This window comes from Phascolarctos cinereus, unplaced genomic scaffold (assembly GCF_003287225.1).
Source record: "Phascolarctos cinereus isolate Bilbo 61053 unplaced genomic scaffold, phaCin_HiC Scaffold_4;HRSCAF=312, whole genome shotgun sequence".
NCBI lineage: Eukaryota > Metazoa > Chordata > Mammalia > Diprotodontia > Phascolarctidae > Phascolarctos > Phascolarctos cinereus.
The window spans coordinates 39780926-39800134 of NW_027555847.1; the positions used below are offsets into that span (position 1 = coordinate 39780926).

A 19209-nucleotide genomic window follows, 5' to 3' on the forward strand; every position below is an offset into this window, starting at 1 on the left:
ATGTGAGTACCTGTTACTTTCTGACATTTCCAATACTGATTAAAAAAAAGCATATTAATGCAATGTTCAATGGAAAGTCCACACAACTTTAAAGGCAGACAATGAAACCCCTGGTGAGGGGGTTAGCTAATGTTTATATAGCACAATGGTTTACAAACACTTTGCTTTTAAATTTTTTCATTTGATCTTCACAACACTTAATAACAGCACCTAACTTCCAGAGTTGTTACTAGGACAAAATAAGAGAATATTTGTAAAGTATTTTACAAACCTTAAAGTACTACTTAAGCTATCTCATTGTCATCATCAATCACCATTATTATTATGTGCTAATTATTACCTCTGTTTTACAAAAAAAGGAAACTGAGGCTCAGAGAGCTTAATGACCAAAGTCAATTGGCAGCTATTGCTTACTCCAAGTTCAGCATTCTATCCACTGTGCCATCTGACTGCCTCCGGGGCTTTTATAAGCTGGAATTAATTATAATGTTAACGTACTACTAATAAGACCAAAACAAGGTATGATAAATTAAGTCACTTCAGAAGGAGTAAATTGAACACCATAGCTCCAAAATGTAAAAAGACTGAAAGTACAGAGATCACTGACTAAAAAGCAGACGTGTTTATTAGGAAGGTCGATCAAGCCAGTATTGAGACATGGTTTAAAGTGTATTAAAATATTTTTAAAAAGAAGGAAAAAATCAAAATGTCAGGAAAATACTATAACCAGGCAAAGCCATTAGGATATATACTAATTCCACTTCTGACCTTTTTATATATTCTGCTTTTCATTGCTAGAGTCTGTACTTTAATATACTTTCAAATGTCCCGGTATTTTCCAGTGTTATAAATTTTATTAGAATAATAGAAAATAATAAATACAGATAACCATAGGATACACACACAGCAGTTTAAGGAGAAATTGCATACTTTTCAATGTGAAACAAGATAGTTGGTACATATCTCACAGAGATATATAGCTAGGAGTTAAATGAAACAATAGGATAGCCATCTTAAGAATGGAAATACATGAATGTTTTGTAGTAATTACTAAAATAATTTTTTAAAAGTTACAACCTTCTTACATGTGGCAGGAAATACAGTTTGATCGGGAAATATTATTTTCCCAATTTGTGACCTGTAGGAAACAACTATGACCATATGAAAAGCTACCAGCCATTTATATTTTTCTGGGTATATACAGTATATACAAACCTTGCAAGAAAGTTGTGAATCTTTTTTTTTCTGTTTTATACAATAACTTTCTCTTAAATTTAATCTCTAAAAGCATATGGAGATGTTTCACAGTGATATCAGAATTTCACTAATCCTTATTCTTGAAATTTGTCTCTTATTTTAAAATTCTGATATCCTTGGAAGTAAAAATAAGTAAAAAACTTGTGAAATGGAATATCAGCGGAAAATTTTGTTTTTGAAATGGTCATAACTGAATGTGCTTGTTTTTACATATTCTTTACATATTGCTAGGAAAACGAGCCCAGAACTTTTTTTTTGTAATGAATGCTGATCTTGTCAATTACACATAATAAAATCTCCAGCATTGCTGCAATCTCAATAAAACATTAAGTGAAAAGTATAGCAGTTCTGAAATGTGCTTTGATAGAATGAAGTTTCAGTAAATACAGAAGTTAAGAATGCAGAACCTAGTTTTGTTTAATATTTTAGTTTATAATCAAGACATTCTCCATTTTCTAGACCTTTTGTTTTGAAGCACTGTGCAGGGGGAAGGAATGAAAAATTCCTGGAGGAGAAATCATATATTATAGAGACTTCCGCTTCATAAAATGACCAAGTGAATAATTAACACATTGCATAATGTCTTTTACCCACTTCTCCATGGACATGAGTTGCCCAGAATAAGCAGACAAAGATGTGCTGGGAACCCCAACATGGGTAGGGGTACCCCATTTGATGTGATCTCAAATCTACCAAAATATAATGAAGCTCAAAGCATGGGAGCTTTACAAATTGTAATTTGCAAACACACGATTCTTAATAGATTAAATTAATCTCTGGCTATTCCAGGAAATACATACAAATAGCATTCTCTCTGTGGATTACAGTTCATGAGTCGGCATAGCACCTGATGAAATTATCAAATCACAATATGATTACTGGAAAAATAGAGCTTCATTTAAGTTAAAGAAGATTTGAGTTTTCATGAGCCTCCATTCTTAGGCAATGCTTGGATTCTTCACATAATCGTGTTTTTTGAAAAAATCTGAAGGGTGCAATATGTAAATTCCTTTGGTTCATCAAGTAAGTATTAAGGCATTTCAGATTCCTCTAAAAGGATTTACTGAATCTTTTACAAAATTGTATTTATATTTTTAACCTACAGTGAAATAGAAAATACTTAAAAACAGAGAGTTGGAGAAAACCATGCATAATCACTGTATATAAAGAAAGCACTTTTTTAAAGGTGTGGGGGGGGTAACCAATCAATTTCCTAGCGAATGAAAATCAGTATCACCAAAGAGTCTTCAGAAGAAATATGGGTAATATGGTGATGCAGCTTGATAAGAATGGGTAGGCATTCCAGACCGTTGAACTAGACCCTCTTGCATCCATATCTGCAACAGATGGGAAAAGAAAAAAACAAAACAAAACACTGAATTATGATGGCAGCACCACTATCATGACAAATGTGAAGATTTTCACACCAGGTAGAAAATTCAACATGAATTCTGAGTTATGACAATGATTTATTATTTTCTCTCACCTTATTTATACCTCAAACTCCTCCTCCTTAAAACATTTCTAGAAAAGATTAAATATTTACATTTTTATAAAACATTTTTGAGATGCAGTCTGGTGTAAGGAGGAGGCGGACAGCTAGCAGATGTAGTGGATGGAGTGCCAGGTCTAGAGCCAGCAAGACCTGAGTTCAAATCCTGCCTCAAATATTTACAAGCTGTATGACTCTGAGCAAGACACTTAACCTCGTTTGCCTCAGTTTCTTCATCTGTAAAATGACCTGAAGGACATGACAAACCACTCCAGTGTCTTTGCCAAAAAAACCACAAATGGAGTCACAAAAAGTCAGACACGACAGACAAATGACTGAATAACAACAAAAAAAACTGGCATCGTGGAGAACAAGTCAGCCTTGGTTCAAGCCCTGACTCTGATACATGGTATGTGACTCTATGGAAGTCATCTATTTAACCTCTCAGTGCAGCAGGTGAACTTTCCAAGACTCTAAGTGGCAGACAATGTGTTGCCTGAGTTTCCTTGAGAGGAAGTTCCTCACTGGGAAGTCTCCAAACTGAAGAAATCTTGGTTCTAACTCGAATCAAATCAAATCAGATCAGATCAGAAAAAAACAAATTAAAATAAATTGGGTTTTATTCATTCTGCATTATTAGACTTTAATTAACATGAGAAGATTCCTTTAAATTTTTGTTTAATTGCAGACATCATATTACCAAATTTACATGGTCTCTGACTAGTCTCTAAATGAAAAGTCCTTTGGGTGACCGCATGGAAAATATTCATTTGTTTGTTTTCATATACTTGTAGCTAAGTAATTATCATATAATACAAAAGCACTAGCCTAAAAAAATCAATACAAAATCCATTTTCATAATGATAGCCTCCTGCAGTCACTGTTCTCTGCCAATTCAGCAGCTCCTAAGCTGTTAGGGGGAAGGCCCAGGCACAATTCAGCAGCCTGAATGGGAAAAATAGCTTCTGCCCCATAAAATCACAGCAACTCACCTCTCCTGGGGAGCCTTTGTGTATAGTGAAGAAGCATTTGTCACCATGAACACAATTCCTAGAGTTTTTCTACTTATGGTATAGCATCATTTTTAAATTTTAAAATCTACTTAATTAAAGCACTAGTTAAATATCTGAGATCCCTGCTACAGGGCCTGTCTCCTCACATCCCACTAGAACATGAGGAATTCTTTAAAAAATTTCACAGAGAAAAACTTTACACAACCCTTCATGGCAAAGACTCCATGTCTGACTAGTAGGCCTCCTTGTCTTTCTCTTAATCAGAAATCTATGTTTTACTGAATATTATCCATCCAACTTACTATTGACTTTTTTCTTTTGGATACTAATAGGAATCATTTTTCTCCCTGAGTAAAGACATCATCTTGTTTTTTTAATACTAAATATCATAACTCTCAATGTTATGAGAGAAGCAATATATTCATACAGATATAAAGATAAATAGATAAAGGTATATTTCTATATAAATATAGACAGATATCTATTTCTACATAAATAACTATCTATATAAATGTAGATAGATATGTAGAGTGATTCTCTCATTGGAGAGAATACATATTCATTTATATATGTACACAACAAATACATGATGATACTGGGGAAGGCAGTTGGGTAAGGCATTAGCAATAGCAACTAAAAGGATTACAAAAAGGTCCATGTACAAGATGGAATTTGAGCTAGGTCTTAAAGCAAAATAATAATTCTAAGAGGTGAAGGTCAGGAAGCAGAACATTCCATGCCTGGTTGAGAGCCTATGTAAAAAAGCTCAGGGACGAGAGATGCAAAGCCTGTTTGGCTGGAAAATGGAGTGCATGAAGGGCAATAGTATGTAATAAGGAATGAAAGATTGGTTGCAGTAAGGTTAGGAAAAATTTTAAATGCTAAACAGACGACTTTGCATTTGATTCTAGAGGTCATAGGGAGACAGTAACGTCTATTGAGCAGGGGAATTACCTGGCCAGACCTGTGCTTTGGGAATAAAGGATTAACATCTACCTCTAAAAATGGCCCTAGGGAGCCAAAGCTTTGGATAAAAATGACTAGAAAACTGGTTCAGTGCAGAAAATTAGAGTTTTATAATAATTTTATAGTTATTTTCCTAATTTAATTTCTTAAAGTAGTAAAGTCCTACTAATATGGACTAATTATGTAAATGATAATAAGAATGAATGAAAAATATGAATTAAAAATATTCTTTACAAAGAAATGCTGTTCTTTTGTTTTGTTTTTCCTTTCAAGTACTTGTATAAATTGAATTATTTGCTAATAACCAAAGAGAATATCCACTGGACAGTCTTTAATGAGGAGATCAGATCTCTCTGTAATTAGTTGTATACAAGCAATTAGAATGCTAATGACCTTAAAAAAAAAAGACTGTCCATAGGTTAAATACTCTCCTGCACAATTAATTTAATTAGCAAAACATTTCTTCCTACAGAGTGCAGAGGCAGCTTCAGTCTAGGTTGAATTGTCATTTACAGGGGGTTTATTGACATTTTTTTAAAACTAATGATAGCTAACCTTTATAGACCACCTTAAGATTTACAAAGTGCTTCAAATGTATCATATCTTGTGATTCTCTTAACAACCCAATGAGGCAAGTACTATTATTACAGGTAAGGAAACCTAGGTTGAAAGACAATAAGTGACTTGTCTAGGGTCACACAGCTAGTTTCTTAAGGTAGGATATGAACTCAGGCCACCCTGACTACATGCACAGGGCTCTGTTATTGCCACATGACTCTCTTCATTCTTTCTTGTCAATTTCCACCTCTTCTCATTCTTGTCTTCCTGCCACAACCCTTAAAGCTCCACACTTCATCATGACTCAATGGTACCACTTTTAAGAACGGAAGAAAAAAGATGATGTGTGAGTTAACTGTGCTCTGCCCATCCTGATAGCAAACACACGATAATGCATTAAAATCTCATCTACAACCAGCAAGATCTGATAACATACTTGTTATCCTTGGGATTCTGATCTGCTCACTACTAGTTCCATCGCCGCCATCTGTCGATGCCTTTACCTCAATAATATAGTCCTCATTAATAGGCAGCAAAAGTTCAGCTGATGTTCTATTGGTGTTCAGTATGTTCATATTATTTTGGCTGCTTGTCCTGTAAAATACCTACAACACATAAAGGGATGTTTTTTTGAGCAATTGGGTTTTTTCCATTAATATATCTCTGGTCTGAGTGCATGTGTGCACATGGGGATGTAGTAAGGGGAGTCATTTTTGTTGCACACACTAGCAAAACAGCCATCTATCCATGAATAAGTCATTTAATGGCTCCCCCAAACAGGAAAAAAAAATGAAAGTCAACTATCTATTAAAATTGCACTACTCAATGTATGATTTCCATATACATGTTTAAAGGAATGTAATCTTTTTTATTAATGAAACTATTTTTTTATTAGCATTAATCTGATATATCACAATTCACAGTAAAATGACATGTGTTTTGAAATCCTTTCTTGAAGTGTTAAGAAGTCACCCCTTCTAAAATAAGCACAAATCCCTCCCTCCACTGATTTTTTCATCTTCCAGGTCATAAGCTCAAAAACCAAAATAATAGAAAAGAAAGAGGCAAAGCTAAAGGTGACCATTTTAGGTTTTATCCCAAGGACTGTTGTGGGTCTTGGGGTGAGAGGACAGTAGACTTTTGTTCCCAAAGATGTTTATATAAAAGAGATGGACTGAATATGGCTCATAACAGCCCAGTCAGGGGGTAGAATCAATATATGAGTTCCAGAGAGATAAGCTTTTTTAGGTGAGTAAACATATATCATAACCTTACTGAATAAGGAGAAAGCCTCTCACCAGTAACACTTTCCAGTTCTGTAGTCTATATGAGGGGAGGTGTTCATTGCTCCTTTAAGAGATTCATCTGGAGGTGATTGATGGCGCTGTCCTTCGTACCAACAATGAGAAGCCTTGTAGGGGAAATGTAATGAATGGGAGGAGACACTGGCCTCTCCAACTGCTCTTACTCAGGAGGGAGCCACAAAGAACTTTATTTCCTTTGGGGAAATTCCTATACCAATCTGGTGGTGCCATATCCATTTTTTTAAAGTAAATTTCTCATCAGATTGTTATTTCTTAAATAAAATTTCACCATGGCTCCCAAACTTTTTTAGATATGGTAAAAATCTGTTGGCTCAATTCTCATCTTTTTTTTGGCAGAGAAAAAAAAAGCCTACTAAACTGAGTAACCGTTTTCTGGCTTTTTAAAAACACAGTGCCCACCTCTTCAGTGTTGGACAAAGACTGTTCATTAAAATCAATATATGTAAAAGACCTAAGAACTATGTGTTTCTAAATGCCCTCTTTACCTTTCTTTTCACACAGTACTGACGGCTAATTTTGGATTTATCTATCTTACAGATTGCCACACCCCCCGCACCCCAAATCATTGGTTGGTACATAATCTGCCGGTGACGAATTTCTCTGTACTTGATTACTCAGTACGACTACTTCTCGAAGAGCATATCTTACTTCTACTCCTCTAGCATATCGGTCAGGATCTCTGTGGATGGTTTATGGGAAAGAATAAGAGAACACGCTAATTTATAGAAGCTGAGATCTATAGTAATGAAATAAGTCATTACACCAGCCTCCATTAACGTGATCATGTTAGCGATAATTTGGCTTTAAATTAAATTTGGATCCCAGAGGATAGGAAAGAGTCATGCTTAACAGAGAAAACATGTCTGTGTACCCGAATCTCACAGGTCTTTTTTCGTTTGTTTGTTTGTTTTGGCAGCTAGTGATTTACCCACTGGCTTTAGAAGGCCTCAGGGCAAAACAAAAACAACAACAACAATGACAAAACTGAAGCTATACCCCATTATGACATTCCTTTCCATAAGGTCTCTGGATCCCTTATATAGGTGTGGTAATTTCAGGGTCCTCTTCCTCATACTCCATGCTAAAATCCACTCCAAAGATTATAAAATATTTTTTTTCCTATTTCATTTTACCTCTTTTGAAACAGGCAACTGAATGGAAGGTTGAACTATTCATCCTTGAGACACAGAAAAGCAAGATTAAGGGCTAGAACCCAAGTACTGCCTAAGAAATGGCAAGAAAAGCCAGCTGTTTGTTTATCCTACCACACTTCACTAGCCAAAAAAATTAGAAGAAAACAAAAAGAGTTAATGCGTTGTCTCTGATTAAACCTAAACATATGATATTCATGAACTAATAACCTGGAAAAATAAATAGGGAAAAATTACTAAGAAATGAATAAATCAAGGTCATGTTTATACATGTACTGTCAATTAAAATCACATTATTAAAAGGTCTCGATTTATTGTAGTCTATCAATAATAAATGATTTGAGTATTACATGTATGTGAGTCATGGGATAGTATAGCGTACAAAGAATTTTAATTGACAATCACCCAAAGGACAATGGAGAGGCACCTTGTGGGTGTTAACGGATCACAGCACAAATTAAATGAGAAATGGAGGATGTAAAGGCTATTGGAAAAATGACATGACCAGGAAAAAAAAAATGGCTTGGCAAACAACAAGGTATAATTGAGGTACAGCCAGTTAACTAGGCAATCTTAAAATAATGGGAAAAGTTGTAGACACTCCTCCCACCTCCCACCCCTCACCAATCTCACTCTGTGATGGAAAGAAATGGACTAGGGTCTGATCTAATGGGTAATTAGGCATGAATTTGATCCCTTGGAGAACTGGATTATGTTTGAGTTTTACAAGGATGATAAGGCAGAAAAAGGCTTCCATTCCCCAAATGGAAAGCATCCTCAACAAATATTTTTTTATGGAATAAATTTTCAGGAAAGCATATCATCCAAAGACAAAACATGAATATATTTCCCAAATGAGAATTTGATGAATAAATTTTCTAATAGTTATTCAGTTTTGTGTACAGCAGCCTAATCTACTTTTTTTTTGTAGTGAGTATCAGAAGTGATAAAATATTAAAATTTATTGCATAGTGAAATTAACTTTTTGTACCATCCACAAATTTGCAGCCCAATTTAAGGAATCTCAAAATGGCATTAGCAAATGAGCAAAACACACATGTAGCATTTAACTGAAACCAGAAATAATTTTTTAAGCTGCCCTTTTTCCTGGAATTTTAGGTCTGAAACACCTCAAAAAATAACATTAAACACACTGTTTGTCTAGCACAGTGCCTTAGCACATGTTGGGCACATAACTAATGCCTGTTTATTGTCTACAGCATGAAGAAAATGACTTTAAATTCAACATGTTTTCAAGTGAAATGCATGACCGGGATGTATGAAAATATTGTAAAAGTTGCAACTGTTTCTGTCTGATATCTGGCATTGACTTACTTTATATCCAGTTACTTCTGATTCATTGTCCATTGCTTTGACTTGTTCCCAATTAATTAACACCTTAGACTCTGTGGCATTCCAGACAATGTTCCCTGGTGGCTGACTAGGAGCTGGAAACACAAAATGAAAGCATATTTCAATATCTGTTGGCATGGATAATTTGCTACACAGTTGTGGGTTCAATACAATACAAGTTCAATAACTGATTATTGTTGGGTTTTGGATATAATAGAGCCTGTATAGTCCGTTAGCTCAACTATGAGGGAAAAGACAAAACTATGATGTGAGTATTGCTTTTTAGACAAATTTTCATGGGTTACTGAGACATTTTTTTTCTTCTGAGTGTGTGATTTTATCAGTATGGGATCTTCCCAGTATGGAAACTGCCTCCACTGACTCAAATTGTCAACTGTCCTCAGTCAGTCATAGAAGTGTTAAATGAGTCAATGAAAAGGAAGTGATATATCCATAACCACAGGGTACATATGGATCACAGGCAGGGGCTGAACCCAAATCAACTCAAATCTAAGGCCTCTCTCTCTGTCTACTCTACAATATCGGCTTTCTGCCTAAGATTTAAACAAAGACAAAAAGAAACAGTGAATTTTACTATTTTCATGATATATTTGAGTATAGGTAGCTCTCACTTGTGCTAGCAGTGCATTTCCTAGAAACTATAGCATCAAGCCACATGGTAAAAATGAACAATAATAATGAAATTAAATAATGAAGATAATAAAAAAACCCTCAAATTAAAAGAAAACAGAACAAGCACAAAAGAAGAATGTATCAATGAGTCCATGGCTATCCATTTTGCTAGACAGACTTATGCATTAGCCATGGTGCTGAGTGAGTACATCCACCTACTTGGGACAAGTTCAGAGACCTGTGGAAATTGCTATTAAAGGAAGTGATGAATGAAGTATCTATTGGTGATTGTTAGGGACATGAGTGAGTGCAAGAGCAAGATGTCAAGTGGAAAAGCAAGGAGACTGTTTGTATTCCCTTTGACATAATAATTAAAGCCAAGGATTCAATAGATGTATGTTTCTAATTTTATATGCTGCTTTTGAGAAAACATTTTTAAAAGACACTAGAACAATGACACATAATTTTGAAAAGTATGCTTGGTCTACTCCCATTAGAGAATGAGTGGCCTGCAAGGAGGTGAAGAATTATTTATAACCTCATTTAATCAGGTCTAAAAAGACCAAATGGAAAAACAAAACAAACAAACAAAAAAAAAAACCACACCACCACCACCACCAACACTGGATTAGCGGTTAAGAAGTGAGAAATCTCATTCCAGGCCTTCAAAAGCTGACCTTCAGATCACACAGCTAGAGCTCAAAGGGACCTCAGAAGACAGTTAGTCTTCTAACCCCCTGCTTTTACAAATGAGGAAAATGAGTGAAGTCAGAGAGGTTAAGTGATTTTCTCCCTGTCAGGCTTCAGATGTGACACAAAACATAAGATCTCCAAAGACTAAGCTGGTTAAGTATGAGGAAGATTATCACCACAAAATAAATGGGTGTAAATCTTCTGGCCATGAATACATGAAACAAACCAAAGCACAAAAGGGCCCTCAGGATAGTTCTGGCTTCCTTTTATTGAAGATGTGATGGTGGTAGTGGCAGAAAAGGGGGAGGAGAATGCTAAGAACCCCAGCTTTTAGAATATCCCAAGTATTAATTTAACTGTTGGCACTCAAAAGTGAAAATCTTTATATAATGACCAGAGGCAGGATGGTGTAATAGTTTAACTGTTGGCACTCAAAAGTGATGGTGTAATAGTTAGGGCTGGTTTTTGAGCTAAGACAATGTGTTCAAGTCTTTCCTTTAACACATACTGGCTATGGGACCTCAGAAATTCATTTAACCTCTCAGTGACCTTAATGAATCTCTATGACTCTAAGTTACAGTGAATGTGATAACCTGCACTGGTTGAGGGGGGTCTCCTGTCCTGAGAGTTCCCTATGCAATGCAATTTAGAAATGTGTAATATGTCTTCAGTCATCTCCAGTCACTATCAAACCATTACCCCTTTCAACGAACAAGATGTTGATACAAAACTGAAGAGAAAGAATCCCATCCATAGTGACCTTCCTAAGACAAAGGAGACACACATTTTCTTTGGAGAGGAGAAAAAAGTTGTGGACACTGGTTTCCCACGTTATTTACAAAACAAAAAAACAAAACAAAACAAAATGAAACAAAAACACCTGTTCATTCTGAACAATACAGAGGAGTTAGAACTTTGGTTATGATTATTACCACTTTTTACAGAAGTTCTAACCAATGTAAAAGTCAACACATTTAGGAAGCTAAAAAAAAAAAGTACAGAAACTACTATATCATGCAAAGGCACAGATTGCCAAGCGAAGTGACATTGGTATCAAAGGGCAATATTAGATTAGAGCAGGGCTTCAAACTCAAAAAGAAGTCCCCTGCCCCCCACAAGCTTCATATTGACCCAGAAAAAACACATATTAACATGACCTATGTTCTACTGTATCTTTAATTATTTTGTTAAATACTTGCCATTTATATTTTCATCTGATTTGGGCCCTACTTGGCAGGTACTGCAGACTGCCTGTTTGATATCTCTGGTTTAAAATACATGATGATACACTACAGTGGAAGATGATGCCAGTGTTAAAACAGTATTGACTCACTAAATATTGAAAGGAAGTAGTAGGGAAAAGGAAGGCACAGAAATCTTGGGGTGGCATTCAGATAACTACATCCTCTCAACATTTACAGATGAAATCGGAAGGAGAAAAACAAATACACCCAAATCTTAAAAGATAGGAAACTGTTCCTATAAGGATTTATTCTCACCAAGGGATCACTAATTTGAATTTAAAAATGGCACTTGGGAAGATAGTTGGGAAAAGCGACAAGATCTGACCAACTGCATAAATGATAAAATCATGCTGGCGGCAACCAAATGTTAAAGGCCCTAAGGAACTGATTCTCAAGCTATGTCAAGGAAGTAGGGCACAGTCGCAGAGAGTGGAAAAGAAAACAGATGATATTTTTATTTTAAAAAACATGCATCTTGGTTAATTCGATATGTTATCTGTGATAAGGACAGAAGATGGGAATGGGCCAGCTTCCTCCTCCCCAATTTTCTACTACAGCTCACATATTTACAATGAAATGATGGACTAAGAGGTCTAGAGAATGAACCAAGCATTTACTAAGTATTTAAGCTGTGATATACACCCTGTTGGGTATATGGGATACAAATAGAAAGAATAAGGCAATCGCTATTTTCAAGGGCTTTGTATTTTATCAAGGAAGATTATATAACATATATTACATATAATATATATTATATATTATGTATAATTAATATATAATATGTCACATATATGATATATTATATAATATACATATATATATATATACACACACACACATGTATGTTCAGGGTAAATATAGATAGAATGAATGTAGTAAGGGAGTTAAACACTAGATAGTGAAGGAAGGTACTACCATTTGTGGGCATCAGAGTAATGTTTTGTGTAGAAACAGAAAGGCACAATGGATAGCATGTTAGATCTGAGTTCACATCTAACCTCAGAGAGCTGTGTGATCCTTGGAAAGTCTAACCTCTGTCTGCCTCATCTGTAAAATGGGGAAAATAATACCTACCTCCCAGGACTTTTGTGAGGATCAAATGAGATAATAATTGTAAACTCCTTATAAGCACAATGAATGGCACATAAGCTCTACATAAATGTTAGCTATGATGACAATGATGATGGTTTTGATGATGATCATAATGAAATGAGGTATTTATAAAGTGCTTTGCCAACTTTGCCAGCTAAAATGCTAGCTATTATTAATAGATGATGCTTGCTAAATCTAAAGCAAGAAAGGGAGCCTTGGAGGAAAAGGTGAGAAGAGTGTGAATTCCAGGCATGGAGGTTGGCTAGTGCAAAGATACACAGAAGAGAGATAACGTGCTATGTTTGAGAAACAGAGAAGTGCAAGTTGATTGGATTGAGGGGTGTGTGAGGTTGAATTATTGATTTTGGGGCCTGGAAAAATAGGTTCTGGCCAGGTTATGAAGGGAACATATGATCCAAATATCTGTATTACCTGCTGATTATGCCAAAGCATTTGACTCAGTAGATCAAAAAGTAGCTTTAAATGTTTCTTCCAACAAGTTATGAGCATATTTCAAGTTTCTTTTATAAATGTAGCCACAAAGAAAACCTCTCAATATATCTTTGATTGACAACATAAAGGAACGCATACAATTCGGAGAAATTTGGAAACTAAAGGTGGTCGCCACCATTTCTGACTGTGCCTATACCAAGTCCACGCAGAAAAGGAAATTCCTATAAATGGGGAGGTTCCCCAGTCTATACTATGTGTAGAAGACACTGTGCTGATTGCATTAACCTCTGACATACCAAAAGGCCTTGAAATCTAGATTCATGGTCATTCAAAGAGATGAGCCTAGCAAGCTGCAAAGAAAAAAAGTGAAGGAAGAATGTATATTGACTAGATTATGATACACTGGTATTGTACATGCATGTAGAAGCGGATACTACATTGAACTCAGAGTTGAATAAAAGACGAGATACAGCCAGGAAATGGTTGAACCTTTTCTATGACCCCAATCTACTTCCTGACGGAAACGCCTATTCTTGTGACATTGTGAACCTCTTGGAAACATTACATGGCTGTCGATCATGGCATGCCATGGTCTGTGAAGAATCACAATTACAGGTAACCCAAACGGCAATGGAAAAATATTTCATGGGTGTAAGCAGAAGGTAGAGTATTATCAACAATCATTTACTTGTAAGAAGTATCCCAACTCTGACACTTAATAGGCAGCTAGGTGGTGGTAGGTGGATAGAGCAATGGACCTAAAGCCAGGAAAACCTGAATGCAAAGCTGGCTTCAGACACTTACCAGCTGTGTGACCCCTGGCAAGTCACTTAACCTTTTCATCTGTAGAATGAGAATCATCGTAGTATCTACCTCCCAGGCTTGTTGTGAGGATAAAATGATATAATATTTGTAAAGGGCTTTTAAAACCTTAAAGTAACATATACATGCAATCCATTATTATTAACTTGTGACATTTGGAAAGTCATTTACCTCCATGAAAATCCCTTTCTTCATCTCTAAGGTGCACTCTGCCATCATCTACCTATTGGTTTCCACTATTTAAATATCTCCCTTGGTTTCTGTTTGCTTTTGTTTTTTCCCAAAACGATCCCTCTTGGCCAGATCAAGAGCGCTGCTCTGGGGTTTGTCGAAGACAGATGTCCTGTTAAGGCTCTAAATCTATGATCCCATGTTGTTATGTCACAAAGACATTTATAGCCAGAAAAAAAAAAAGACATGGGCTGATTATATCATGAAAGCTAGTGATGGGTAGACTGAGGGTTGCACTGGCATTCATGAAAGCAAAGAAACAACATGGATAAATATGCTTTTAGAAGATTTACTGAATGATATAGACAAGGAATGGAAATTAAGAGAAAGCATAGGTGTGTTGCAATTTTCCCTGGTTAAGGGAATACCCACAGAAGTAAGTTCATGGAGCTCTTGAAGTTGGTGTCTCATACTCATAAGACAGGGGTTTTTGTTGTTGTTTTAGTTATTGTTGTTGTTCCAGACCTGTTTTTTTCATTGATGTAAGGAAACTCCTTTTATCAATGGGGATCTACAGCCATTTGGTAACTTCCATACCTGTAGACTACTGAGAGGTTCCATGACTAACCCAGAGTACATCAGCCAGCATGTGCCTGGGGAAGGATTTAAATCATGGATTTTGAGCCCTGCTCCTAAGATTAACAGGACATATTATTGACTCCTACTTTTTCACAGAAATGTTGTAATGGCTTTCATTCCTGAGCACCCACTTGATGAGAGGGGTAGCATTAGTGGTAAAAATGACACTGTGATTTGTACGTTATTTTTGACCTTCATCAAGGTATTGGATTTGATTAATAGATGTGGACAAGATTTACGTCTTGCTTCCCATAGGAATGCAAGAACGTCTTCCATTGTGGAGGAATGATGGCAAGGGTTGTAGATGCAGTAAAAATATAAAATGCATTATGTAATTAATGGTGGCAATAAAGTTCAATTTTTGCACCACTGTAATTAGCTGTCTACTTTTTAGGAAACCTCTTTATTGCCTTCAAGATTTGTGAAGGAGGCATCACTACTGAGATTAGGTCAGAGAAGGATGTGCTTCGTGACCCAAATAAAGCATGATGGCAATAACTTAACATTATATAAAGATTGTGTATGTGTCCATGGCTCAATCAGAACAACGCAATCCCCAAACCGTTGGCTTTGCAATTCTGCACATTTTCATGAAACGTCCTATGACACGGGTTTACGGCCAGAACTCCCCGGATAGTATTCCAACACTTACTTGATTAAATGGTTCAGTTCTGAAGGTTGCAGAAAACTTTTTGCTGTCTGGGTATGATGATCTCCCCCAACATGAGCATTAAGGCAGAAATGACTCTTTTATGCCATTTTCAAAATGTCTATTAAATTGGAAATATCAGTACCAGAACTGTTCAGTTTTTCAGGATCACTTTTTTATTTTTTTTGGGTATTTGTATTTTTTTGGTGATTGTGAAGTTCAGCACAAAAAAGAAAGTGGTCAAAAATAAAATTTAAAGTAGAAAAAATGATTCTAAATCCAGCTGTTGAGTTTACCTTGGAAGATATTTCTTCAAATCATGAAATGTTGGTTTTCTCCTCCTTGCAAGAGATACTGACAATCCACGTGTGACTTAGAAATGATAGCGTCACACATCCAGAGTTGGAAAGGATCTTAGAAGCCATCTAGTTCAGCCACCTCATTTTGTAGATGAGGAAACTGATGCCTATGAAGGCAACTTGTACAAAGTCGCACAGCTAGTATACATCAGAGGCAAGCTCTGAACCCAGAACCTCTGACTCCAGAACTAATAACTTTTATTTTGTAACAAAATTTCCAAAGTTTTAGGAATTCATTTGTTGGGAATATTTAAGCATTTGTTTACTGGCTGGTGATGCCTGCACTAAAGAAGGACATTAATTCAAAGGAAATTGGAAAGGTATTTCATGTGGAAATCAGCAAGCCTCAGGAACTTATTAACTAAGTGAGCCTGGGCAAGTCGCTTAAGCTCTCAGCCTCAGTTTCCTTTTCTGTAGAATGAGGATAATAACCACTTAGATCACAAGGTTTTTGTGAAGAGCAAATGAAATAATACACAAAGTTTTGTAAAACAAAGTGCTATAAAACTGTTAGCTATTATCAATAGTGTCGTTGTTGTTAAATGAAGGTGTTCTCCATTACTGTTGATGTTAAATAACATCAAATAAAATATTACATAACAACTTTCTTATAATATTCTATAATACACATACTAGACTTGGATATGATTTACATAATCTAATTAAAAATACTGAAAAGAGACAGTGTGGAATGGTTAAGTAGATAGTCAGTCTTTGGATCCAAGGAGACTTAGCTTTAAGCCCTGCCTCTGAGACATATTTACTGTGTGGCCCTCAGCAAGTCACTTAGACCCTCCTTGTTCTAGCCAAGTGTCTAATTCAGATGTAGAAAATGTGCCAATCTTTCTTGGTACAGGAATTTTCTTTATCCGGGAATTCTTTCTACCTGTAAGACCACTGGTCCAGACCCTATCCCATTAGACTGTAAGCCTTGAGGGACTTGTTTTGGCATTTCTTTGTATCCTTGGGACCGTGCCTGGCATGTATTTAGATGCTTAATAAATGCTTATTGATAAATACATACTATCGCTATCCTGAACTGATAAGTAACAAAAATAGTTCAAAATGAATTTTCTACTCTCTGACAACTATGGAGTAGAGAGAAATAGGACAACACATGATAGAAAGTGGAGCCTATATTTCAGTCTATCAATAAAGATCTAATTTCATCATCAATGGCCTATGGAATCACCACATCTGGTTTCTAAGGATTCAATATCTAGCATGTGAAAAAAAGAAATAGAAATAACAATTAACAATAAACTGCTAACAAGAGAGGCCACTTGGGCTAAGTACATAGTTAAGAAAGCTCTTCTCAGGTGGGTATAGTATTGAAAGCATCAAGGGTTCAAGTTACTAGACAGCTCTTGTGGAAAAGATGCCAAATGTTCAGAAAAGAATGATGAGAAATATTATTACTAAGAAGATGAGATAGAAAGTGTCACTTCAATTCACCAAGGAGAGAGTAAGGAAAAGAATAAGTATTTATTAAGACCTCCTATATACCTACCAGACACTGTTAATGTGGTTCGGTTTTTTTAGTTGACTGACTCTACATGACGCTATTTGGGATTTTCATGGCAAAGATACTGGAGTAATTTGCCATTTCCTTCTCCAAAGGCACTGTAGTAAACATTATCTTTATTTTTTACAAATATCACCTCAGTTGAACATCACAACACCTCTGCAAATTATGTATTATTATTATTATTATTACCCCCATTTCACATTGGAGGAAACTGAGGCACAGAGAGGTTAAATGACTTGACCAGGATTAAATAGCTAGTGTGTCTGAGGTTGGATTTGAACTCAGTTTTCCTGATTCCAGGTTCAGTCTTTATCAACTGCTTTACCTAACATGTCTCACATGAAAGACATTGAGTTAAGTATTGTGCACATAAAAAATCAATTTCAAGGAGTCTGCATTCTATGCGGATGAGAGTGGAGAAGGAAGTGTTACACTATGAAAAAAAGTCTATACAACAAATACAATATATAAGACAAACAGTTATATAAAAGTCAAGGTAGGAGAAAGCACAACTGACTGGGGGTAAAATCTCAGAGAAGGCCTTAAAAGGAAGCCGAGTCTCAACAAAAGATAAGGACTTTCAGAAGCAGAGAGTTAAGAACAAAAACAAAATTAAATAATCTGACTATTGGTTCTTAGCTTGTTTGGTGTCATCTATCCATTTCAAAATCTAGTGAAGCTTAAGGGCCCCTTCTCAGACGAATTTTAACTAGATACATAAAATGCACAGAATTACAAAGGATACTAAATAGATTAAAATACGGTTATTGAAATGTAGTTTAAAAAAAAATAATTCATGGATCTCAGGATAAGAACCCTTGACTTAGAGGAAGACCTCTCCAGTTTGGGGCAAATTCCCTGTGGAGGCTCTTCAAAGACATGAGCAATAATGAGATTCTAGGAATAGTTTATGACCTTCACTGCTGGAAGAAGTACCCATGTTGTGAGTCCCTAAGTCTTTCAAAGTAGGAAAATGCAACGATATAATGATTTCTCTCTTTTGCTTAAATGTTAAAATCTCCAATATCAATCACAGAACTTGCAGGCTGGTTTTCTTACTTCCATCACTTTGTTCTACATCATTCAGCCTCTTAATTGCTTTAGGGAACCACTGATAGAAGGCTTATGATAAGAAATGTACTGTCATCAAACGGCAACCGAGGTCTATTAGAAAAGGCAATGGACCTGGAATAAGATACGTGGGTGAGAGTCATAGCTTTGACGCTTGCTTGTCATATGACTGTGGAGACATCAGGTAAACCACTCTGAACTTTAGTTTTACTCAGCAGTGAAATGGGGTAATACTGGCAGGACAGAACCCCCAACAGAATTATGAAGAAATTACTTCATGAACTGTAAAGACTCCATAAAAGATGAGTTATTATTATCACTACTGGAGTTGAGAACATTAGAAATCAATTTAATTGGCCAGGTACCCTTTTCCTAATGATTATTCCTCAGTGATGATCCTACATTGACTGAAGGGGAAATTAATTTACCTTTCAAATTATGGAACTAAAATATATTAGTTGCTCTGGTGAATTAATGAGTAACACATGATCTGTTATTGAACTCTCTGCTGTCTGATCATATTAAGTGGAATGAAGAGCCAGTAGTGTTTTTGACACAACTGTCTAGAAGGTCACTTTTAAAGATGATAGATATGGCTCTTCTATTGAGAAAAATAGAGCAATTGTACAGAACCTGTGGAAGTGAGTTGGATTTGCCAGAAGAAATGTAAATGAAAACTAATCCATCCCAAAGAATACTGAGAAAAGAGATGGTTAATATAAAGAATTATAAGCAATTAA

At 35.8% G+C, this 19209-nt stretch overlaps 1 protein-coding gene across 1 annotated transcript in view; it reads right to left on the reverse strand.

Moving 5' to 3' along the window:
* Positions 1 to 560: 560 nt before the first annotated feature.
* CNTN3 (contactin 3) overlaps positions 561 to 19209 on the reverse strand; it is a 439279-nt gene continuing 420630 nt past the window's right edge. Inside the window, exons 21-23 of the mRNA XM_021007573.2 lie at positions 9098 to 9210; positions 5723 to 5891; positions 561 to 2594 (exon numbers count right to left, since the gene is read on the reverse strand). Coding sequence (XP_020863232.1) covers positions 2491 to 2594; positions 5723 to 5891; positions 9098 to 9210 — 386 coding nt within the window. The 3' untranslated portion in view covers positions 561 to 2490. The remainder of the gene's footprint in view (positions 2595 to 5722; positions 5892 to 9097; positions 9211 to 19209) is intronic.